Raw genomic sequence first — 24,332 nt, forward strand, 5'->3', positions numbered from 1 at the left:
AGAGGAGTCTGTGGTTCTGCAGAACTGGCACTTTGGGCATCTCTGAGACAACAACATCAGTGGCTGATTGGGTGAGGCATGGCTGGACGCTTGAGACCTTGCTGCTGCTCCTGCTGAGGACACGTCAAACTGTCAAAAAAACAAAACACAGCTCCTGGAGAAGTAAGCAGGGACAGGGCCTAGTGAATAGGCCTTAGATTTATTTCTTAGCATATCGTTGACTGGCTCTGGTGTGCTGGATGAGTGACCTCTTTGCTTTTCTCAGCCACAAAGTTTGGATTCAGTACTGAGGGCTGTAGCAGTCATTGCTACACACATATGCAATAACCGTGTGATAAACCTTGGTCCATTAGGAACATAAATACTCTGCTTCCACTGACTCTGGTCTGTCCCTGTAGTGAGGAGATAGCACCAAGCTCTCCCCCCCTGTGGAGGAGGAATCAAGGAAGAAGAGCCTCTTTAACCAGTTCTGCTAATAGTCAAATACAATATCACAGTAACTGTGAACTGCCTCCATCTGCCAGTGGATAGCCCATCTTCAAATGCCACTGGAAACAAGGTGAAATGGAAGATACTTGCACCTCCTGGCAATTTACATTATGTTCACTTGTGCAAGGCTTGACTTGGGACTACTGTAGTGTCCTGGTACCAAAAATATTGCTGGACAGACTGTTCTGTATCCAGTTCTTAGTCCACAGTGGCTAAAGAATGAGATCTAGAAATGTGCCCTGGAGGAGTGGCTGCAGTTTTGTCATGGTGGGAAGTGCTGGGCAACACTCCTGTGGTTCCAGAAGCTGAGGTCCTGAAGCACAGATTTTATGAGGCAGTAGGGAGAGAAGGAGGCAGGTGACAGTGGTTGACAGCCCTGTGCTGGAAGCTCAGTTCTTTCCATGCCAGTTTACATTGTGGCTCTGTCACAGCCTACAGGAGAGAGCAGGGGGCTGCTGGGTATTCAGTGCCTTTCATATGGCTCTTGGGTCCAACAGAAAAACAGGCTGCAAGAGCACTGGTAGCTTCATATATGTGGAAAGACTGAAAATTACCAGTAATCACCATTTAAAGTGATAATATCTGAAATCTTTACTGAGACACTGTAGCTTCACCATCACTTTAAATCAAGGCAATGCACTTTTCAGAAAAAGATGCTCAGACTCAGTGAGCATTTGTGGGGCTGCTGGAGATAGTCCAGGGTGAGAGTTTTGTGCTTACAGGAGCTCAAACCAGCACCAGTCTCTTGAGGTCTCTAAAAGTCTGCTCTAGCCTGAAGGCACAAGCTGTAATATCTATCCTGGTCCAGTTTTGCCCTCAAACAACATTGTTTTGTGCCTACTCTAGGCTGTTGAATGGCACCTGATGGTGGTAGTCAGACATTCTCTTGCCGTATTAAACTGGCCTGAATTTCATTTCTGTTCGCTTATAGGAGTAATGGTATTCTTTGCCTGTCTTCCAGTTTATGCCATCAGCATAGCTCCCGTGAACACCCAACCAGTACATCCCATTCAGGTTAGAGTAATGGCAGTCGTTGTACCACCATGCTCCCTTGTATTCTGTCGCACAGTTAAAGGAGCTCATGTCATTGTCCTCATCTGTTGCTGAAAATGGCATGTCCTTGTGGTATGATAAGGAGTCTCCTGCAGAGAGCACACATTCACAGTTACTTCAGTAGAGAGTACAAAACCTGACATGTCTGAGCACCACTGCAGGGCATCAGTGGGCCTTGCTGGATGCAAGGCAGAATTTATAAATCCTGCTATTCTCTTGGTTGCCCAGGTTTCCTTCTTGGTCCTGGAGGAACAGACCATCCTGAGCTCTTCCAGGACTGCTAAAGCACAGAGAACGTATCTATACTTCTGAATCAAATGGACCAGGTTCTCCTCACAGTTACACAGGAGTCACTTCTCTTGCGCTCAGCTCACTTCTGTTGCTCAGATTCTCTGCAGACATACTGAGGTCTGGACTATCGGAGTTGCAGTGTACAAAGCCATATAAACCCAGAACATTGCTATCTCATGTGCTGGTTTCACTCATTTCTGAATGAGGGGTATTGAATTTTGGCAAGGATTTGTTTGTTTTTTAAAGCAAAGCAGAACATCAGGCATTAAGAGGATGCAGTGCTGATGCACTGGGATGCTAACAGCACCCCAGCCCTGGAAATGCAAACCTTGTGTGCAAATATTTCCTTTCAATATAGCTGTAAGGAGAACTTGGCCCAGCTGCTGCAGAGCTGTTGGGAAGGTTACGTTGGATGAGGTGTGGCTCAGGATCATGCTCCACATTTGCTGCTAAACCATGTGGCTGGGCCTGTAGGTCACGCTCCTTTGGGTGAGGGTGGTCCTTGTCCTTCCCTCACACAAAGGTCACTCAGCACCTGAGGTACCATGGCCAATTTTAAAGATTTACCCAAAATGTAGATGGTACAAGGAGTTTGTGTAATACAGCTCTCCACCATAAATGCTGAACACTTCTGAAATGATCTAGAAAACAGCATTTCCCAGTGAGCTGATGCTGACTTACCAGCGTTTCCACCAAGGAAGTCTCCTAGAACCAGTTTATATTTCTCAGACTCTCCTAAAACTCTGAATGAAGAGTATTTGGCAAAATAGTAGTTGTTTTCAAAGTCTCTCAGGTCAATGCGGAGTTCAGAGAGTCCTAGAAGAAAAGATGGACAGCAGTGGTGCAGGGCTGATTGGTGACCACACCCCTGGATTTCAGGGTGAAAGGTTTAAGAATCTCTGAGCTAACTTAAGAAAGTTGTATCTCTTTGCAAGTACCTGACAGGAGGATGGAGCCAGGAGATGGCTGGTCTCTGCTCCCAGTAAAAAGTGATAGGACAAGAGGAAATGGCCTCAAGCTGTGCCAGGTTTGGTTTAGAGTGGGTATTAGGGAAAACTTCTTCCCTGAAAGGGTGCTCAGGCATTGGAACAGGCTGCCCAGGGCAGTGGTGGAATCACGGTCTTTGGAAGTGTTCACACACTGTGGAGACAAGGCCCTCAGTGACGAGGGTTAGTGGTGGCCTTGGCAGTGCTGTGGAATAGTTGGACTTGATGATCTTAACGGTCCTTTCCAACCCAGCTGATTCTATGATTCTATGAACTTAATTGGAGCTTCTGCTACTGTCTCTCAAGATCATGATTTATTTGAAATTCCTGCAGAAGCATTGATGGCTTTCTTATGAAGCACCTTTTCTGATCTGATGTTGGGTGGTCATGGGCAATGAGAGCTACACACGCAGAACTCTCTGTACTGCTGTGACTCCAAGGCTGTGTGTGAACAAGATGACTGCCATCACAACCAGTCCTAGTAGGAAGATGGGAAGATATTTTGGCCTATCTCTGGGATGGGTCATATAACCAGCTCATTCTCTTCCCTGGCTTCTAGTTTTTCTTTTTTTTAGAATGCAATTTCCTGTGTGCTATGGGCTGCAAGGGCCTGTATGCTGTTTAGGATTAACTATTGGGATCTCAGATAGATGCAGGAAGTTCAGAGTCCTTTAATGACTGAGTGTGCTACAGGGGTTGGACTGTGAGGGCCCCAGTCCAGGACAGAGACAGACCTTACCCACTGAGGTGAGGAAGTGGATGTTGTCATTCCCCAGCCAGAACTCAGTCAGCTGGTTTCCAAAGCCTCGTTTGTATGAATCCCAGTCTCGCAAGAAGTTCACTGACCCATCCCACCGCCTCTGGAAAACCTGCAGGAAAGGAGAACCACAGGCCTGCCACCCACACCCAAAAGCACCCCTAGCGCCCAGATGGCCCAGCAAATGCTCTACCTGTGTCAGGACACTCTTGCAGGTCTCTGGGGACCAAACTCCAGAGGAATCTGTCATTCACAGACCTCCTCCATCTGCCCCTTGAAATGAGGAGATAATGATTTTCTGATTTAAGCAGGGCATGGGTCTGTTGTACTCAGCCTGTTCCCAGAGATATCTCCCAGGAGAATTCCCCTACATACACAGGGATTCACCCAGGCTTGCTGACATGAGTCTCGGCTGTCCCCTCAGTATGTGTTTTCCTCTCTTTTTGTTTCTATTTCCATGCCATCCTTTGCAGCCTTAATAAAAACCTCTGTAGGAACTTAGAAACCTCCCTCTCCTCATCCTACTCACAATCCACCCTCCGCCATCGGTGTCCATGTCGCAGAAGACGGTGGTGGCATTGCAGCCTTGGGGATAGATGGTGTACCAGCCACTCAGGATCTTGCCTCTACCCAACAGCTCTTGGCAGTTCCTGGCTTCTGTGCAAATCAGGGAAAGAGATTGAGTGGAAAGAATTACAATGGGCTCACTGCATCCAGGGAGCACATCAACCTCATGCCCTAAGCCTGAGGCTTTGAGCCCTTCAGCCTCCCAGCTGGCTCTTTGCACTGCAGGACTCTGGCACACGGGTACTGGAAGCCAAACCCCATTGCAGCTTCTGAGTCCGTAATCCATATGTCATAGCAGAGATGGGTACATTCTAAGAGATAGCCTAAGGTGCTCAGACTCCTCTCATCTGCAGTGACTCTTTTGGAGGCATGGGTGATGGAGCTGCTCTGAGAAGGATGACAAACTCATGTTCCAAGAATTTGCCCAGGCTCAGGAATGCGTGCATGTGTGTGTGGTGTACAAGGAATGTTTGGGTAGTTAGCAGCAAAGGAGGGGTGACACGGAAAAACACCTACCTGAAACAGAGAAAACAGTGTTCAGGTTGGACAGATATCACTTCTGAAGGTTGGACAGGTGTCACTTTTGACCGTATTCATATATATAATGTATAAATTTATTCTTCCTCCCAAAAGCCACACCTGATGATAGAAACTCAGATTCACAGCTGTGAAAGGATTGACTGGAATGGTCCTTTTCAAACATCTCAGCTTCCAGTTGCCTCTGTGGCTTTCACAGGGGAAAGCCTTCGGAGATGACCTGAGACAGTGGTGCTGGTGAAGTGGGTGTCTGAGTGTGCCGTTTGACGAGTGAATGCAGAGCTGTACCAGGCTGTCTTGTGGGCATGGGTGTCCTTCCTAAGGGAGGGATGGTGCTGGACTTGGCCTGTGTCTTATTAGTGAAATATTTTTACATGCCCAGTAAACATAAAAGGGCAGAGGAGATTCTGGGGCAGCAAGGGGCCAGTTCACTGGCGTCTGGTGTTACAACAGCTCTGATGTGCCCGAGTGTGTCTCTGCACATGACTGTGGCCCTATGGCATCCAGGTGTAGCCAGAGTGTGTTATAGTCCTGCTTTGGCTTTAGCTCATGGAGACAGATGGGTCAACTGAAGCTTGTTTGTTTTCTTTCTTTCTGTTCCCAATGGTTAAGTTAATCTGAGCACTATCACACATGTGAGTGCTGCATCTACTGTACCTGCCACTCCAAGCATGGTGGTATGACTACCTTTGAAGTGGCAGCATGTCTGTAGAGCTGTTTCTAGTGGTTTCATCTTGGAAACCAGGACACAGAGGCTCTCAAAACCTGACAGATGACTCAGGTAGCGCTCAGAGGACAGGACTTTTCTGCCCTGGCTGGATTAGAGTAGACACACAGAAGCAGCTTATGGCTGTCAGAAGCAAATGGATTAACAGTGATATTTCCTCATTCTGTCCTTCAGTGTCACTGTTGCTGCACTATCCTGACTTCTGGTGCAGGGATTCCACCACTATCTGCTCTGGAAAGCCCAGTGTCATGAAGTACCTTAGAATGAAACTTACCCCAGGTTTCTGGAAATCCAGGTTCTCCTTTCATTCCTGTTGGACATACAACACCAATCAGCTGCTCTTCACCTTCCACACCCTGCTCTCCCCTCCTCCAGCACATGACATCATTTGCTTTTCGAAACAAATCCTGCTGCACTGGTAGAGAGCTGTGATGTTATGAGAAGGGTTTAGCTCCTCTGTGCACACAACAGAGGCACAGAGAAACCAGGCAGGATGAGTAACTCAGTAAAAGTTCTGCCCCAGCTGCTTCTGTGCCCACTGGAGAAGACCCACCAGCCCATTTGCACAGACCCAGGAGAGCACAGAGGGAGAATGGCAGGTGGGAACCTAAGTCACAGAGTCCTGTTATTACAGCAGTGATACCCAGTACCCTCAGTCACTGGGAAGCAACTCTCCAGGTCATCCAACAGGCACACAGGGTGGCTACGAGGAGGCTGGGACACATTATAGATCCACAAGGAGCAGCAGCCTTGCCTCTTGGACTGTTGGACCCAGCATGATGTATTTTCCCCTGACACCTGATCTGGGGCTGGGAGGTCCAAATGGCAAGACTGACACAAGATGTGTCTGTCGGACCTGCTTGTTCTGCCTGCTGCTGGCCAGCCCATGGAGTTGGGTATACATTGTGCCAGTGAGTCCCATTGGGCTGCGACAGGAGCAGATGGGTGTGGGAGGAGGAAACACACATGTGGGAAGGCAGGGTCACAGCCCCAAGATGGGAATGTTTGCTGATGGCAGAGTCAATGGCTTGGGAGCAGCTGAGACGGCTGTGCTGAATGAGCCACCAGATCAGCAGTGCTTGGTCCACAGGTATTACAAGCCAAACTTGTAGGGCAGCCTCAGTGCACCCAGTTCTCAGTGACGGGTGCCAGTGGCCCTAGCATGCGGGATGGTGGCATTAGGAAAAAACCTTTGTTTCCTCTCTATCCTTTTGCTAGTGCTGGTAGAAAGACATGTTCCCCTGTCACTGACAGCGACTGAATTTCCTCTGAGCCTCTGCTTTTTGCCATAGCACAGGAAGGTCAGAGGTCTGCGCAAATCTGGCTGGTCCCTCAGGCTGGGGTATGGGAAGCCCTGTGGTTTCTGCAGGTGATGGTGCTCTTCAGCAGCATGGGGAACTGAGGGCAGCCCTTGTTGCTGAAGAGCTGGTTTGGGAGAGTTGCTGCTTACACCATCTGGTCCAGGGCTGAGCCTACAGTGGGGCACAACTGCCACCAAACAGCCCCCCATGTGGGGGGCTTTATTTCTCTATAGTTTCTCCACCTGGTGTTTTGTTCCTGAACATCACAGAGTAGTATTTTAACTAAACCAGCTCACATGATAAATTCAGCACAGCATAATTTACCTGGGAAGCCAGGCTCTCCAGCTGAACCTGCAAGACACAGGATGAAAATGCTCATCACAGATGATTCAAAGCAAGTGGATTACTGTGACTCCCCAAGTATCTGCTCCACCCCCTACGTATGTCCCAAATGTACAGATGAGGGCTCTCAAGTGGTGTGAAGCCATGGTGCTCTCCTGTGTCTCAGCTGGTGCTGCCACCCAGCCTGTCTGCTCTCTTGATCAGCAGCATCTCTCAGAAGAGCTCAGGAGGAGCAGGACAGGGGAGAGGGAAATGCTTCTCCATCTCCTGGAGTGTATCGGGGATTCTCAACGCCATCTCAGTGACTTTTTGTGGGAACTTCCCATTTTCAGTCAGTCACCTGTGAAATCTGGGGCAACAGCTGCTTTTCCAGTAGGTTCATTCATCTCCTGCTGGAGTTTCAGTCTTTAGTGCTTTTGGCCAGGAAATAGCTACATACTCAGCATGCAAAAAGGGCTGTTTTCCCAGCTAGTCAGTACATCTGTGCTCAGTTCCTGTGTGCCACCTTGTTCTGGGAACTGGTTTCTCTAGAAGAGACAATTTTCCAATGTCTGCAGCACACAGATCCTGCTGAAGACCTCAAGTACAGCCTGGATGGAGTGGAAGCTGATTTCTCAGCACACATTGTCCTCTTTTCAGGGGCTCATACTATTGTGAAGAAGCCCCATTCCATCCTTGCTTCACCCTGTGCCAGCTGTTTCCTAGAGCTTTGATCGCATCATCCTGGTCAAGTGAGTGACAAATGCATTGCACACCAAGACCAGGCCTGGAGTCTGCTGGAAACACTTGGCATTGCGTATCTTCACCAGGCATCCTGGAGGAAGCATGGCAAAGCTCTTCAAAGAGGGGAGGCTTTTGGGCAGGTTTGCTGTGTAGAGGCTGGTAGGGTGGGAATAAGGAGTTGTCTGATTTTAGGGTGGTCAGGGTCAGCGGGGAACTTTGATAAGAAGAGTAATGCCTTCCTCTGTAATATGGCTTGTAATACGCGCTTGCAGCCCAGACAGCCAACCGTATCCTGGGCTGCATCAAAAGGAGTGTGACCAGCAGGTCGAAGGAGGTGATCTTGCCCCTCTACTCTGCTCTTGTGAGACCTCACCTGGAACATTGTGTGCAGTTCTGGTGTCCTCAACATAAAAAGGACATGGAACTGCTGGAACAAGTCCAGAGGAGGCCACGAGGATGATCAGGGGACTGGAGCACCTCCCATATGAAAATAGGCTGAGAAAGTTGGGGCTGTTCAGCCTGGAGAAGAGAAGGCTGCGTGGGGACCTCATAGCAGCCTTCCAGTATCTGAAGGGGGCCTATAGGGGTGCTGGGGAGGGACTCTTCGTCAGGGACTGTAGTGACAGGACAAGGGGTAACGGGTTAACATTTAAACAGGGGAAGTTTAGATTGGAGATAATGAGGAAATTCTTTCCTGTTAGGGTGGTGAGGCACTGGAATGGGTTGCCCAGGGAGGTTGTGAGTGCTCCATCCCTGGCAGTGTTCAAGGCCAGGTTGGACGAAGCCTTGTGTGGGGTGGTTTAGTGTGAGGTGTCCCTGTCCATGGCAGGGGGGTTGGAACTAGATGATCTTGAGGTCCTTTCCAACCTTAACTATTCTATGATTCTATGATTCTATGGCCCCACTCAAGGACACTCTTTCTACTACTCGCCCCATGCAAGATCCATACCCCCAAATTCTCCTTTACTTACACTACTTCAGGGCTCTTTCTTGGACTGTGACCAGCACTACAGTTCATGTCTATAGACTCTGTGTCCCAGTATGTCCTGAACTTGGGTAGATTTATGGATTAGACCTGAATACGTTGCACATTACCTTTTACACCAGGTGGTCCTGCTTTCCCAGGGAGTCCCTGGGCTCCCCTTTCTCCTGCAAGGAAAGATGCAGTCTGTACATGCACATAGCAAACTGACCAGAGGGGAGGGGATACAGAAGCCCGGGCAGCTGGGCCTTGGCTTTCACAGGAACAAGGAAGCTGGGTTTTGTTAATTATATTCAATCCTGCAACCTATCTTACTCCTTTTCTTCTGCTGAAGCTACACTATACTGGTACTGCCATTGCAAATCCTAATTTGCAGTTCACATAGGAATTCCTACAACCCTTGTGCATCCTGGAGCCAGACCATGGATTTTGCCGCCGTGGATCTCTTCCCTCTGCTAATGTGGTTCGCCTTCTCCATGAGTTGGCTATGAAACCCCTAAGGACACCCATCTCCCTTGCTTCCTTGGGTATGGGGTGCCTGCACAGCTCCCCAGCTGCTCCTGGTAAACATGCAGGAGCATCACAGCTTCCCTCCCAACTGCCAGTTCAATAAAGACTCAGAAATAAACAGATGTTTTCACTCTAGAAGAAACAAATGAGTTGAGTTATAGCACTTCACACCCCAGGACCAGCTCAGACTTGTGGTGGGACTGAGGGAAAAAAAGGTGACTCCATGTGTACCAGCGCATCTCTAGACATAGTGTTTACACTCTTGACTCTCCAGTTGCAGAAGCCAGTGCCAGGAGAGCCACTGCTCCAGCATTAGCTTCTCCTACCCAAAGCAACAAAGCTACTTCATCTCAGAGTGTTCACTGCTGGCTTTTGGGGTCTCACCTTTTGTTCCTGGGAGACCTGGTTCTCCTTTTGGACCAGAGGCACCTGGGTTCCCTGGGCATCCTTGGAGAATGGCAAGCTGGTCAGCATCACCGAGTCCCACTATTCTCACCTCTGCAGAAATGAAGACAGTCTTTGTGGAGATTATTAGGGCTCTGAAATATTTTGGAGAGGAAACTGAACCCTCTGGAGTTGAGAAACAGTGCAAGAAAAAGAAATGAGGGTGGGAGTTTGGAGGTGTGTGAATCAACTGATGGCATTGAGAGCTCACGTATTAGAGGATCTACACAATGACCCTCTGGCTTCAGGGGAGTTCAGTAGGAGAGGAGGCTGTTATATATGCCATTACATGCATGACAAATACACTGTAGCTTAATAAAACAAAACCTGAGAGGTGCCCTGAGGGAGTATTGACAGCAGAGTAACTGACACTGACGGATCTGTGGACAGTAAAGGTTCTACTAAATTTCCTGACAGCAGGTCGGTTGGAAATTGCCCTTATTGCCTTCCCAAGGAATATAGACAAAAAGCTTTGTGCAGCATCCCCAAGCTGCCAGGGTTCCTGGCACCCAGCAAGCACTTGGCCAATCCTCTGTATTGCACTACATCCTTTAGTAACTGGGCCAAGGTGCCATGAACAAAAACCTGTCCACCAGGATGGAAAAACCTCAACTGGGATAGCCTGTTCCTGGAGATGACACTGGTAAGCTGGGGAGGATGCCACATCTTTGGTTGGAACTAGCAGTTTTGTAAAGTGGCTACTGAGATGTCAGCCCTCCCCCCCCCCCCTTACCCTCCTCCCACTTACAGCTGAATTAAGAGAAGCACGGAAGGAAAATAATCATATCCCTCCACCCTCACCCAATCTCCTTGTGTTATGGGGGAAGTTGAAGCAGGCTATCTCAGTGGGATTGCAGTAGTATTTGTGCCTCACTCACCTGGGCAGGTGTCCTGGGCATCACAAATAGTTGCTATTAGGCTGAGCAGTGCCAGGAGGATTTGGGCTGCCCATCCCATGGCAGGCTCTGCTCTGTGCACAGCTCCTGTCATCCACATTCCAGGCGCTGTCGTTAGCATTGATCCACCTAAGCCTTTTATAACTAACAAAAAATCCCAGTGTAAGCTCCAATTCTGCGCTTGCCCACTGCCTGCTCTCAGGTCTGGGACTCTAGCTGGGTCTCAAGGTGTTTCCCAAATAAGCCACTTCTCACAAGTCTGATGGGAAAGTTCTTGTCCTGCTGCCCCAGCCTGCCTCGCCTCTGTCCTCTGCAAATTTTGGATGCTTTTCACTCCTGTATTTTATTTCTAAAGGAAATGAACCAGCAAAATCATAGGTTTAGCTGAGTGCAGACAGTTCCCCTCATCCTGCCTGCTACAAATGACTCTTCACAAAGAGCATAGCTTAGCGTGTAGATGGGGAAACCAAGGCACTGAGAGCCAAAAAGCGCAAGGTCAAATGAGGCCACTGGCAGAAAGAATTTTCACAGTCTTAGCTCTTGCTGCTTGGCATCCTAGAAACACTTTGTAGCCCTCCAAACAGAGGTTTCAATTTATACATGATCCATGACTGATCCAGAGTTAAAACACTGTGTGTCCAGGCAAGGTTAGGTGGGCAGAACCTCCCTGATTTTTTCTTTTCCCTCCGGTTTTTTTCTCCAGTCCCTGTTCACTGTAATAGTGATGAGGATTTTGGTTTTGCTTTGCTATATGCCTTGTACTCTGCTCACTTGTGTTAGGTCTAAACTGTGTCAGTTTCACCCCCATGTTACCCTCAGACACAGAGCCTGTAAAGTATATGAATTTTAGAAGAAGGCAGAATTAACATTTTCATCCTCCCTATTGTTGCAAGCTAGTTCAGAGACATGGACTCATGTCTGCCCTATGGAGCAGGTGGAGAGGAAGAGCCAGTCCCTAGCATGAGAAGCCTTCTGCCCAGTGCCTTATATCCTGCGCTCTGTGCCTGAAAAAGGCTGCAATACCTTGTTTTAACTCTGTGGAGGCAAGAGCTGCTGTTCTCAGCTGTTTCACTTGATCTATCACTCCAAAAAGCAATGGCCTTATGGATTACCACATTGTCATAGCTGGTAGATCTTTCCTGCCAAGAACAGTAGTAAGAATGGCTTTGCTCTGCTCTTTCTGCTTGCTCACTTAGCTGGGTGGCCAGGTCTGGGTTGGGCTGAGAACACATGCTGTGTAGGCAGATGTCATATATTTGCTCATCCTGATGCATCCAGTTAGGTGTTATCAGCTGTGGCTCCATCCAGCCTGGGGGATACCTGGAGATATCACCCTGCTTCCATCTGAGGAAAGCAGCAGTGTCCTTGTGGATGCAGGGAGCAGGGGGAGAAACTGCCAGTAAACGAGCTTAGTCCGAAGTAGGTCAGGCCCCTGAGGGCAGATTTTGAAATTGGCCCAGTGATCAATATGTCCTTATTTGGTTTTCCTCATCCCATGGCCCAGTGAAGATTGCAGAGGGCTGACCACTTACACCATCAGCAATTTTTTTTTCTCCCTCGAGCCCTGGGAAATTTCCCCTGTGAGTCTTGAAAGTCCAGGATCACTTTGGGGATGAGAAAACAAGGATTTTCAGCACACTGGGTTTATGGGGAGCACCTCTGAACACTGTGACCTGTCACTTCACCACTGGAGACATAAATGCAAGAGCAAATTCCCCATAATTGAACTGATCTGCAAATCCCCAACAAATTAAGCTTAGCAAAGCAGAAGGCAAGATGACAGAAGAGCTTCAAAAAGTTCACATGGGAGCATCATGCTGTGTGCTACAGAAGATTTAGAAATTATTAACGCAAAATTCTCTGTGAAATCCTAGCTCCTGGTGGTGTCCTGGGGCTTTGCTGCCACCAGGAGGTTACAGCTGCGCAGGGAGGATGGGGAAAGCTGCAAAAGCTGCAAGTACCTAAACCAAGAAGCAAGCCGAGTCATTGCATTCCTCTGCTCTGTGCTGACTTAAGGACGTTGCTATACAACTCCTAAAGCTACAAGAAGGGCAGACCGTTGGCACGGGGGAGCTGGGAGGTAAACTCTGACAGATCTGACTTTAACCGGTGTGAAGTAAGAGCTTGCTCGAGAGTTGCACTATTGCAGGTGCTCAAGGGGAGCTTCCATGTGGTTTGGAGACTTGCCTCACTGAGAAAGGAGTAATGCCAACCTGCAAGGGTGGGATATCACCCAAAGCAACAAGAAAAGATGTTCTGGCTTTACCTTTTGTTGGCTGTGCTATTTATAACTCTTCACTATGTGTGAATAACTGAATTTTCAGGGATTTTTTTTATGAACATTTGTATTTCCAAAGCAGACTTCAGCCTATAACCAGTCTTAGTATCTGTGGTGGGGACATTTGCCCAAGCTAAGGCAGCAGTTTTTTCAAAAGACGTTTCTTGGTTTCCCTTTCCTGATTCTAGGTTTTGTGAACATATGGCACCTCTGAGTGCCTGAGCTCCTTAGAGCTAAGAGCCCTGCTGCACATTTCCCTCGTCCTTACTACAAAACCAGTTCACGTGAGTTCCCGAGGCTTCAAAAAGGCACAGGTAACTAGTAGTTTTTCTAAAGATAGTTGTCCTCACCAAGCAGGGGAAATGTGGGGAAGCACGATCACCCTTGTGTTTCACATGCTGTGTTGCTAAACAAGGTTTCACTCTCTGCAGCTTCAGTGGAAACTCCTGGCTGTAAGGAGGTCAGGCTGCTGGTTTCACTGGTCTTGACTGGTGCTCACAGACCCTTCCTGCTGGGCAGAGTAAAGCCAGTCTTACCCATAGCTGGTGCTGGCTGTAGCATGTCTCCGTACTGGGAAGCCACGCAGTGCAGTGATTTATGAACACAGAGCACTCACTTTGAACTTGCGTTTAGGGGCTTCTTCCCCACATTTCTACACACTCATTTTGGGGCAGAGTGGTTTCCTGATTTCAATTAGGACACATAGAATCATATAGAATCATAGAATAGTTAGGGTTGGAAAGGACCTCAAGATCATCTAGTTCCAACCCCCCTGCCATGGAAAGGGACACCTCTCACTAAACCATCCCACACAAGGCTTCATCCAACCTGGCCTTGAACACTGCCAGGGATGGAGCACTCACAACCTCCCTGGGCAACCCATTCCAGTGTCTCACCACCCTAACAGGAAAGAATTTCCTCATTATCTCCAATCTAAACTTCCCCTGTTTAAATGTTAACCCGTTACCCCTTGTCCTGTCACTACAGTCCCTGACGAAGAGTCCCTCCCCAGCACCCCTATAGGCCCCCTTCAGATACTGGAAGGCTGCTATGAGGTCCCCACGCAGCCTTCTCTTCTCCAGGCTGAACAGCCTCAACTTCCTCAGCCTCTCTTCATACTGGAGGTGCTCCAGTCCCCTGATCATCCTCGTGGCCTCCTCTGGACTTGTTCCAGCGGTTCCATGTCCTTTTTATGTTGAGGACACCAGAACTCAGCCTGGAGAAGTGAAGGCTGCGTGGGGACCTCATAGCAGCCTTCCAGTATACCTGTCGTGGTTTAAACCCAACCACAAACCTCGTCCACTCACTCCCCCCTTCTTGCCCTCCCCCTGCTTCTGGAGGGACGGAGAGGAGAATCAAAAAGAATGCAACTCCCACGGGTTGAGATAAGAACAGTTTAGTAACTAAGGTATAACATAGATCACTACTGCTACCACCAATAATAATAATGATAAAGGAAATAACAAGAGGAAAGAATACAACACCTCAACACCAGCTGACCAATAACTCGCCCCCACTCCCCCCAGCCGAGCACCGACCAATACCTCGTCCAACCCTGTCGACCCAACCCTTCTGGGTCACTCCAAGTTACATCCTGGGCATGACGTGCTGTGGTATGGAATACCTCTTTGGCTAGTTTGGGTCAGGTGTCCTGTCTCTACTTCCTCCCGGCCTCCCCTCCTCCCTGGCAGAGCATGAGGCTCAGAAAGTCCTTGGCCAGACCAAACATTCGAGCAGCAACTGAAAACATCGGCGTTATCACCACTGTTCCAAGGCCAAAAGATCAAAACACAGCACTGTACTAGCTCCTAAGAAGGAGAAGAATGACTGCTGCTGCTCAACCCAGGACATTATCCACCCCTTATTCCATACCATTCACGTCATGCTCAGATCCCACATCTTCAATATCCCATCACTCTTACATATATATATACATCTACATATACACAGAGAAAAACATCATTTCTTAGTGCATGGACCTATAAAGCTGCTGAGTCCATCTGGTCCATGATGTCAGGCTCCATCTCTTGTTACAGTCTCTCAGAGCAGGAGAGGCTGTGTGCAGTGTTCACACTCATGAATAACCTGGGCAATAGTGTCCATTGCTAAGTCCACCCCTCGATCATGAGTCCATCTCTATGTTGCATCTCTGCCCTGATGGCCTGAAGTGTCATGGCCCACCAGGCTCGAAATAATTCACTGTCCCCTTCAGCAATTTCTGCAGCTTGTTGTGGGGACTCCATACAGATGCCTTCCATCTCCAATGCTTCCAAAGCACTGGAGGGGCCCAGTGGACTAGATACTGCCTCGTACTGTCCCACACACACTGCCACTCATGGCTGTCCAGCCCTGGGGAAGATCTCTTGGTCCTCCCATATTGTGGTCTAACCCCAGACAAGAAGCAAACCTGACTCTGCTTGACTTCTGAGATCAGACAAAATGGTCGTGGGTAGAACACCCTCTGTGTGTGTGCCAACATGCTGATCCCCATCACAACCAGCAGGCAGGTCCCAAGGGTACCCAAAGGCCATTCAAACCCTTCAGAACTCTCCAGTGATGCTGCTGTACTTGTCCCTGGGGCTGGTGCAGCTGCTGTGCTTGCCGGCTCTCCCACCTCCAGCGTCTCTTTCCCTGGGTGCAGCTCTTCCTCCTCTGCCGTGCTGGGAAATGCTGCCTGGGCCCCTGCATCCTCCTGGGGCTCGGCGGGCGGCTGCCGGGGGACGCTCTCGGCCGCCGCGGGACTGGGCTCGGCCGCGGGGCTCGGCTCCTCCGCGGGGCTCGGCTCCTCGGCCGCCTCCTCCCGCTGCTCAGCAGCCGCCTCCTTCCCGGCCTCCGGCCCCGCTCCCGCCGCCGCCTGGTCCCCGGGGCCGCTCTCCCGGGCCGCTTCGGCCGCCGCCGGCTCCCGGGGCCGCTCCCCCTCGGCTCCCCGCAGCTTCACAAAGACGGAGGCGAGGACAAGGGCCAGGGCGCTGAAGAGCAGCGGGACGGCCCGGTACAAGTCCACGGCCACATCCATCCCTCCCTGCTCTTGGAGCCCACCCGTATTACAAGCCATTGCCATAAAGTACAGTGAAACAAAAACCTTAGCCCATGCCCCACACTTGATAAACACTACCACAGGGAATACCGGCTCTAAGTAATGTACTACATTCTGAAGCTCTGAGAGCAAGAGAAACAACTTCGAGAGCCAATAAATCAGCACTGTGATGACTATTAATCTGATCATCTCCGTCGTTATCTCAACCCTTCGTGCCCCACGTTGGGCGCCAAAAAGAACTGTCGTGGTTTAAACCCAACCACAAACCTCGTCCACTCACTCCCCCCTTCTTGCCCTCCCCCTGCTTCTGGAGGGACGGAGAGGAGAATCAAAAAGAATGCAACTCCCACGGGTTGAGATAAGAACAGTTTAGTAACTAAGGTATAACATAGATCACTACTGCTACCACCAATAATAATAATGATAAAGGAAATAACAAGAGGAAAGAATACAACACCTCAACACCAGCCAACCAATAACTCGCCCCCACTCCCCCCAGCCGAGCACCGACCAATACCTCGTCCAACCCTGTCGACCCAACCCTTCCGGGTCACTCCAAGTTACATCCTGGGCATGACGTGCTGTGGTATGGAATACCTCTTTGGTCAGTTTGGGTCAGGTGTCCTGTCTCTACTTCCTCCCGGCCTCCCCTCCTCCCTGGCAGAGCATGAGGCTCAGAAAGTCCTTGGCCAGACCAAACATTTGAGCAGCAACTAAAAACATCGGCGTTATCAGCACTGTTCCCAGGCCACACAGGAAACACAGCACTGTACTAGCTCCTAAGAAGGAGAAGAATGACTGCTGCTGCTCAACCCAGGACAATACCAGAGACAGACTATTTAATCAATTGCAATGAAAACCAAAGCTGCAGTTACCTAAAAGCATAATGAACATTTCTGTTTCAGCTTTAATGCATTTCCCCATCATGACTTCTTCACATGAGCTTCATGTTGTCACCACCTGCCTGGATGCTGTTAGATTTCTGATTATTTGAGGAAAAGGATTATTTGAGCAAAAAGGTTAAAATGGAGAGTTCAACATGTACAAACCGCAATACTAAGATATTTTAAAACCAACTGGTAAAAATAAGCAAAATAAAGCAGAGGGGAGTGTAGGTGAGTCCTCAAGACTATAAATATCATAAAAATATATAAATATCATATGAATATATAACTATTATATAAACATATTTATACTCACTAGTATAAATATCATGTAAGGAAAAAATATTTTAAGCATGTTTTTACATACATGGAAATGAAATGAAAAACATCACTACTGGCAAGCAAAATACTGCCTTCTTCCCCAGAAGGTGGCAGGTACATTGTTGCATTTTCAGGGCCTTGCAATCCTAACAGTGAAAGTGCTATGTCAAATCACCCTCTAAACTGGGTGAATCCCTTTCTGAAAGCAAGGGATTTCAACATGCCAGGCCAGATCAGGACCAAGCTTGCTCCCCATGAAACCTAAGGAGGCAGTCCTGCTGAACACAGGATTTCCAGCCTCAGAAAACCCATGTCTGTGTAGACAGCCAGAAGCTGTCACTCAGGAACAAGCTGCTCCTGTTTGAAGCTTCCCGGAAAGGTACCATCTACATCCCTTGACTGCTTTCAAGGATCAGAGGTAAGGACAGAAGTAATTTTCATTCATATATGGGCTATTCTGATATTCATGGAGGAAGTGGTCAATACAATTTTGGTTTCATTCAGCAGGGAAAAGCTTATCTTAGGGTATTTATTTGCAATAGCTGTGGGCATTTCTGTAGAAAAAGCATGTTTAAATAATATCTTTAATACAATGTATGCTTACGCTAGCCTCTAAAAGCACCTTCTGTTCTTCCCACACAGGCCTCATCCACTGTAAGAATGTTCTGACCTCACTGCTGCAGCTCGGTATTCAAATGTCTCCATCTTCTAGAAAAGAAGAGGCTATTTTACATTAAAACATGGCTCACTGTTGCTTTGTGGGAAGGCATACTGACCCTTGCAGGAATACGAATGACTTGCCAGGATATTAAAAAAAATCAAGCTATTTCTAGAACTGCTCACTATAATTTTATTTATGTAGTAAATTCACAAATTACTCACTTCCAGGGTAACTGCAAGACATACCTCCTCTCTGGATTTTAAAGAGAAGTCGAGTAAGGACAAGGCCTGCTGCATGCAGTATGTTTTAGAACAAGGTTTTGGTTTTCCTCTACTTTTTGTTATGGAAGCTGCTGCTGTTTAGCAACAGCCCTGCCGAATTCCTCACCCTAGGGACTGCTGGTGAAAACACAAACCTAACTGGAGATCCTCCAGCTCTCTGGTTCTACTACAGTGCTCAGAAATAACCAAAGGACATGGTCTACAGCAGCAAGAATATGAAAAAACTGGTAAATTAATCCCTCTAGATAGCCTAAATAAGTGTATAGCAGCATCCTTTAACAGCGTGGTACAAGACCTCTCACTGGAGAAGATATATCCTCTCTACAAGCTGTTGGCTCAGCAGAGGAATTCCAGTAAAGCATGTTTTGTCAGTCTGGGGGCATCAGTAAGATGCAGCTTTTATTTTCTTCATGCTCAAAAGTCCAGTCTGTGAACCTGTGCCACAAGCTACACACAGCTTCATAGCTAGAAGACATGTACCTTCCGTTTGGAACATCTGGATTTCTCCTTTAGAATTAAAATAAGTTATTTCTTTTGCTGGAGAAAGCGTTGTGTGTGGCTATTTTCTGAAAGACTGCAAAGCACCTCAAACCAAAATAGCAATTGTCTGTTACAAGAGTTAACCCTGCAAGCCATGTGCACTCTAAAGGGTCCAAAGGAAGGGTATCGGCTTTATCCTCGCCCAATTTCAGCATAAAGTAGTAATACAGTATTTAATAAAAATGGTAACTGCAGTTATCTGAGCAAAACTGGCTTTTTGAGATACCAGCTCCCTCTGCTTTACAGGATTTAAGCTCCTTGCTTATCTTATCTTATGGGAAGTATCCTAAATTTCAGTATACGAGTACAGGACTTGAGTAAGGATTCAATATTTTGCTCATTGCTCGTCTTGGCTTTGTAGGGTTTCCTAGCGTTATGAAATGTGGAGGGAGCATGTAGTACCTCCCTGCAGTACCTGAATAGAAACATCCACGCAGCAGCTTGTAATTTTTACTGGAATCACTCAAATTCATCCTCAGGATACTCTCCCTACATCTCCTACAATTTTCCACCAGCACTCTTATGTCTCCCAATCCTCCTTGCTGTGTTGCTAACTCTCTTCATACCCAAACCCCTCTACAGTTCATCCATCAACCTTCCCAAGCTCTCTACCTGTTTTCCTGGTTACCATTCATTTGGCTTAGAGCTCTTGGTAAGCTAATTTGTTATTTGTTATGTGCCGATAGACTCACGGGCTTTCAGAATATGTAAGGGCACGGTTTTCTAGTTTCTGTGTAGGCAGCAGTTGGTTGTGTATGTCTTTTTTTTTTTCATAAAACAGCTTTAATTCTTGAGGGATGGGGAAACAGAAAATCTGACAAGGGCTCAAGCAGACGCGGAGATGGCAATTTAGTGTTAGCTTTGTTTCCTGTAAGAAATAGAAATAGCAAATCTTGGACAGCACAGAGATGTGATCATAAAATTGACTCTCCATGGTATAATGCTGTAGGAGGGAAAGGGGAAAAGATCTGTTGGTATAACAAGCATCTGCAGAGCTAGGACTCCACCAGTGCTGTCTGAAATATTTATCCAAACTGACATTGTGAGCAGGCTCTTTGCCTTTGCTTTATGACTGGAAGGTTAAAATATTGTTGTGAAGATAAAAGAGAAAAGGAAGATGTTAGAACCAAGGTCATGTAAAATAGATAATCTGTATTATGATATGATAGAAATGTGTATTATGTGTGAGCAACCATACTAGGAGTGCCTTGACTTATCCCTCAGGTGGTTATACAACATGTTATTTTAAATTCCATTAACATCTGCTATTTTTTTCCTGCCCCTCTCAGGGCACAAAGTGAAGAGTGCTCAGACTTCAGTATTTTGTCTCACTTCCTATGCTTAATGTGGGATACTAAACCATTTGTGTTGCAAATTACTCCCTGAATCCAGCATTATTGATTTCTTTACTTTCTTTTCAATGAAAGACATAATTACAGAATCTGTGAGTTTCACACACACACAAAGTAATTAACTTTCATAAGACTTCTGTGACATCAGCAGGCTGTGTTACAATCTGAGGCTCAGGGAGATTATGCCACTTAGAGGTACTCACTGCTTTTGAAAGCCTCTTTTGGAGTTACTTGATTTAGTTTCAGTAAGTAAGAATGTTTTATGTGCAGCCTTTGCCATCATGCAACTCTGAGCACATGAATTCCACAAATCACTTCCCAGGCTGTCAGAAAGGTCATCTATGCACTGAGGTGCATCCATTGATAAGCCAGTGTAGTAAATCTGGATAGGTAACTGAGCACTGAAATGTGGAAAGAGCTGAACATTAGGTTGCCTGACAGAATAAAATTGTTCTGGATAGACTTCAAAGAAATCTCTATTAATCTTCATCCTGCCTCTTTTGCTTCTGCTTTCCCAAAAAGCTTTCACCTTTCTGAAGGATCTTTTCTTCTCAAGCTTAATTCATGGCTATTGCTAAATCCAGGTGTCATTTCAAACCTAACAAGGGAAGCAATCCATTACAGTTGGTAATTCGTAGCCCTGAACAAATGGACTTTTAAAAAACTTTTTTTTTTTTTTAGGGTCAGAGTGGGTTAAGAAACAAAATCATGCATTAAATTTGCTGCCAAGTCATTTGTATTTCAGTCACCGCTAGTGAAAGTCACACCATTTTTTACAATTACTTTCAGTAAGAAAAAGACCTCTGTATATGATTAATTTCAAATGTATATGATTAATTTCAGTCCCAGTTTGTGCAGTCCTTCCTGTTGATCCTGCTTCTAGGATCCAGACTCTGATCTCTCTGGGCAAAACTATCCAGAAAAAAACCCAAAACCGAAAGTATCTATATAGGCAAACCCATCCCAAGTATGCAGAGTGGCGTGCTGCAAATTTTATGACAGCAATTATATTTCCTCCAGCTGCTTTTAAATGCTTCAGTTTTTTTAGAGCTGCCAGCAATGGGTCATCATTTAAATCACACCTTGCTATTGAACCTGTTCTTCCAAAGCTGCCAGCAAAGTTATTTACTTTCATTTAGAGCATCTAGTCAAATACTAATGAACTGACGCCAACCTGGAGAGTATGGCAAGCATCATATCAAAGAGCACTTTGCTTTTGTTCCTTCTTCAGAAGGGAACATGCAGAAATACCTGCTAGAAACAGCCCCACATTGAGAGTTGCCAGTGGTGATGACAGATAAGGAAGATGGGAAGCAATCTTCTTTTGCTTCCATATGCCTGCTAGATATGTATAGAGGGAGAAGAGGGTATGATACTTGGTCTAGCAGACAGAAGCCATCCAGAGTGGGTCTTCTCCAAGGCGCTCTGTCTTCCCAAGGTCTCTCCCAAAGGATCTTTGGCTGAAAATCAGCTGCATTTCTGCCAGAGCCTCCTCTGAGCCTGTGGCACTGAAGCTGCCACATTTGTGCAAGCAGCTTTGTCTGGCTGGTGATGCATTGAGAAGGTGACAGAGGCAGAGTTTATTTGCTATTTCTCATGCCCTAAAGAGCCACTTTGCCCTGCAAACTGTCTGACTGCTCAGTCAGAAGGAAGCAAAGGAAGCCTGCAGAATCGCAGAGGGTATTATAGGATCCTGGTCTGAAAACAGCACAGGTCCCAAACATTTGGCATTCCAGGAGTCTGCTGGCACACTGCAAGTAAGGAGAGGGTAATCCTCCTCTTCTGGCTTGCTCATGTTCTGATCAATCTAGTTGCCCAGACTGGTTGCCCTCTAAGTACACCCCAGTACTTACATTCAGGCTATAATCTCCACTTTCTTCTAAGACTACCTGGGAAAGAGAGCAAAGAGCTTGTCTGGATTGGACCTTGGTGCGGCTTTGTGTGGGGCACAGGTATCCCCAGCCTCCCCAGGCCCATGGCTTCCCTCTGGTCTGAGCAAGAAGTTCCCTTCTGCTCCCCCCACCCCATTGCTCCAAGTTTCACCTGGGATACCTGTTCATGCAGTGACGAGGGGTGGGGACAGAGGTAAGGATAGCCTGGGGAATTAGGAGTCTCCAAAGGGGATGGGGTGACTGGGACCCAAAGACAGGGCACTGGCGGGAATTAACCAGGCTGATGGCGTTGAAGGAACAGGACTGTGTGGGATGTTAATGTGGGGTAGAGGAATTCAAGTGCAGAGGATACGGGGACTCCAAGCCTGCTGGATGGTAGAGGCAGAAGGACGACTGCAGAGGACCAAACTGAGGGGACTGGGAGAGTATTAGGGAGCTGGGGATTCAAGGAAGTGTTTTGGGGACATTACCACAGTGGACAGGAAGAAAGGCAAAGGACCGACGGGGGCAACGTCAGAGGATCAGAGGGAGGGCATCTGGGGACCCTAGGTAGGACACAGAGGAGATCCCAGGGAGGAGATGTCTGAGGGGACTGGAAGGATGAAGGGGCCCATAAGGGAGGGGTGTGGGGGAACCGAGACAAGAAACCGGTCGGGCCCTCCTAGGGAGGAGATAGGTCTGACCAGTCAGTGAAGAAGCTGGGCTCTGGATATCAGGAGCTATACTGCGGGGAGGCTTGGGAACAGACAGAACTGTGGAAGGCAGAAAGCTGCATCGCCTGGGGCTTCCCTTGCTTGGGAAAGGGAGAAGACAACTCAAGGGGTTTCATGCTCACCGCTATGAATTCATCCTGCAGGGGAGCTGATGTCCTGCAGCCAAGACCTGTTCCCAGCCTTGAGCCCCTCCACGGGGCACTGGCAACTCACCTGAGCATCTGCTGGGGTGCACAGCAGGATGGTGAAGAGCAGGGCCATGCTGAGCACTGATACCTTCATGTTTCTCTGTGTTGTGGTGAGTCCTGGATGAGGCTGGAGAAGGTGAGGGGCAGATTTATCCCTCCCAGGACTCCTCCTTGCCCTCCCCGAGAGCCCCCAGGGCAAAGCCAGACTTGGCAGAGACACCAGCCCTGGCAGCAAGCCCGGCCTAGGCACAGAGTCACCCCTGCCTCCAGCATGGCTTCAGCCACCTTTGCCGGCATCAGTCCAGCTTCCTGCATGGGGCAGCTGGACATGCAAGTGCCCAGGCATCTGGGGGTGGTGAAAGGGAACAGACAAAGGACCCCTTAAAGCCAGATGTCCTATGGTGTCTGCCCACTGCTCCAACACAAAAGCACCCTCCGACAGCCCCTCCAAGCCAGATCCCCCTATCTCCCAGTGGCCCTCACCTCCCAGCACTACCATCTCCCAGTGCTGCCTGCCTCCCAGGACTGTCTTTGCCCCCAGGACTCTCCAAGGGTTGATGCTAGCCTTAGACCTGGGGTCTCTAAGCAGAACTGTCCCTGCCCCCTCTCCATCCCTTGGGTAAACAGGGGGCTGGGAATGACCCCTCTTCCTGGGGCATGAAGGACCCCGGGATTACGGAACAGTGGGAGGTGGGAGGACAGCTGCGGTGCACTGGCAGGTGGGGATACTGCCGGGTGACTGGGATCTTCAGTCACAGGAGGCAATGGTGAGCACTGGTGAATGCTGGGCACTGGGAGATGAGGGTTCGGGCTGAAGGAGTGCTGGGGTGGTCACAACGCCCAGCTCCAGCCCAACCCATTTTCCATGCACTGCAGGCCCCAGTCTGGTCCAGTCCCCACCCATGGCCTCCCCAGTGCAGAGAACAGAGCAGAATATCCCCTGCCCTGGCCACCAGCCTGCCACTGCCTGAGGCCACCATACCCACCCAGATCACTGGAGTCCCACTCTGCAGAGCTGCCTCCAGATGGTGGGTCCCAATGACTCTGTCCCCATCAAGGCTCTGGCTCCAGCCACGTCCCTGGATGGCACTCGGACACTAGTCACCCAAGGCCCTTGTCCCCAAGGGATGTCCCTTCAGTGCCCTCATCCTTGGCCAGGCCAGCTCTGTCCCCAAGGAAGATGTGGCCATCCGGAGGGACACTGAGAAGCAGATGCTTGTCCTCAGGCAGCCACTTGGAGGTAACTGCAGGGACAACAGATCTCCTGTGGCAACAGGAGAGATGTTTGTTCTTGTCATCCCTCCTCTGTGTGCGTGTGGCTGATATGCTGTATTTGCCTAGGGCCAGTGGACCAGGAACCTGTCAGCAGGAGCATGTTGGTGCTTCCAGCATGTTCTGCAAGTTGGTGCTTCCTGAGAATGCGTCATGGGGGGGGTGAGCTTGCTTATATTAATGGGGTGCCGGCAGTAGCATATAGATTTTATCTAAACAAGTTAAAAGTATTTTAGTAGATGTTTGAATGATGGATAAGGAAACTAACTACCATGTGTTTTTATGAAGCAATTTATCATGCACAGTCA

General features: G+C 48.3%; 1 protein-coding gene across 1 annotated transcript; it reads right to left on the reverse strand.

Annotated features, from left to right (window-relative positions):
- Positions 1-1,173: 1,173 nt before the first annotated feature.
- On the reverse strand, positions 1,174-10,681 carry LOC136022549 (ficolin-1-like). Its single transcript, XM_065696012.1, has 10 exons — positions 10,588-10,681; positions 9,650-9,763; positions 8,869-8,922; positions 7,033-7,059; positions 5,682-5,717; positions 5,368-5,413; positions 4,106-4,283; positions 3,559-3,688; positions 2,515-2,649; positions 1,174-1,631 (listed from the first exon to the last, which is right to left on the reverse strand). Exons 1-10 carry the CDS (start codon positions 10,664-10,666, stop codon positions 1,384-1,386), a joined length of 1,047 nt encoding a protein of 348 aa, XP_065552084.1. The 5' UTR covers positions 10,667-10,681; the 3' UTR covers positions 1,174-1,383.
- Between the last annotated feature and the right edge of the window lie 13,651 nt (positions 10,682-24,332).

Source organism: Lathamus discolor, chromosome 15 (genome assembly GCF_037157495.1).
Source record: "Lathamus discolor isolate bLatDis1 chromosome 15, bLatDis1.hap1, whole genome shotgun sequence".
Classification (NCBI taxonomy): domain Eukaryota; kingdom Metazoa; phylum Chordata; class Aves; order Psittaciformes; family Psittacidae; genus Lathamus; species Lathamus discolor.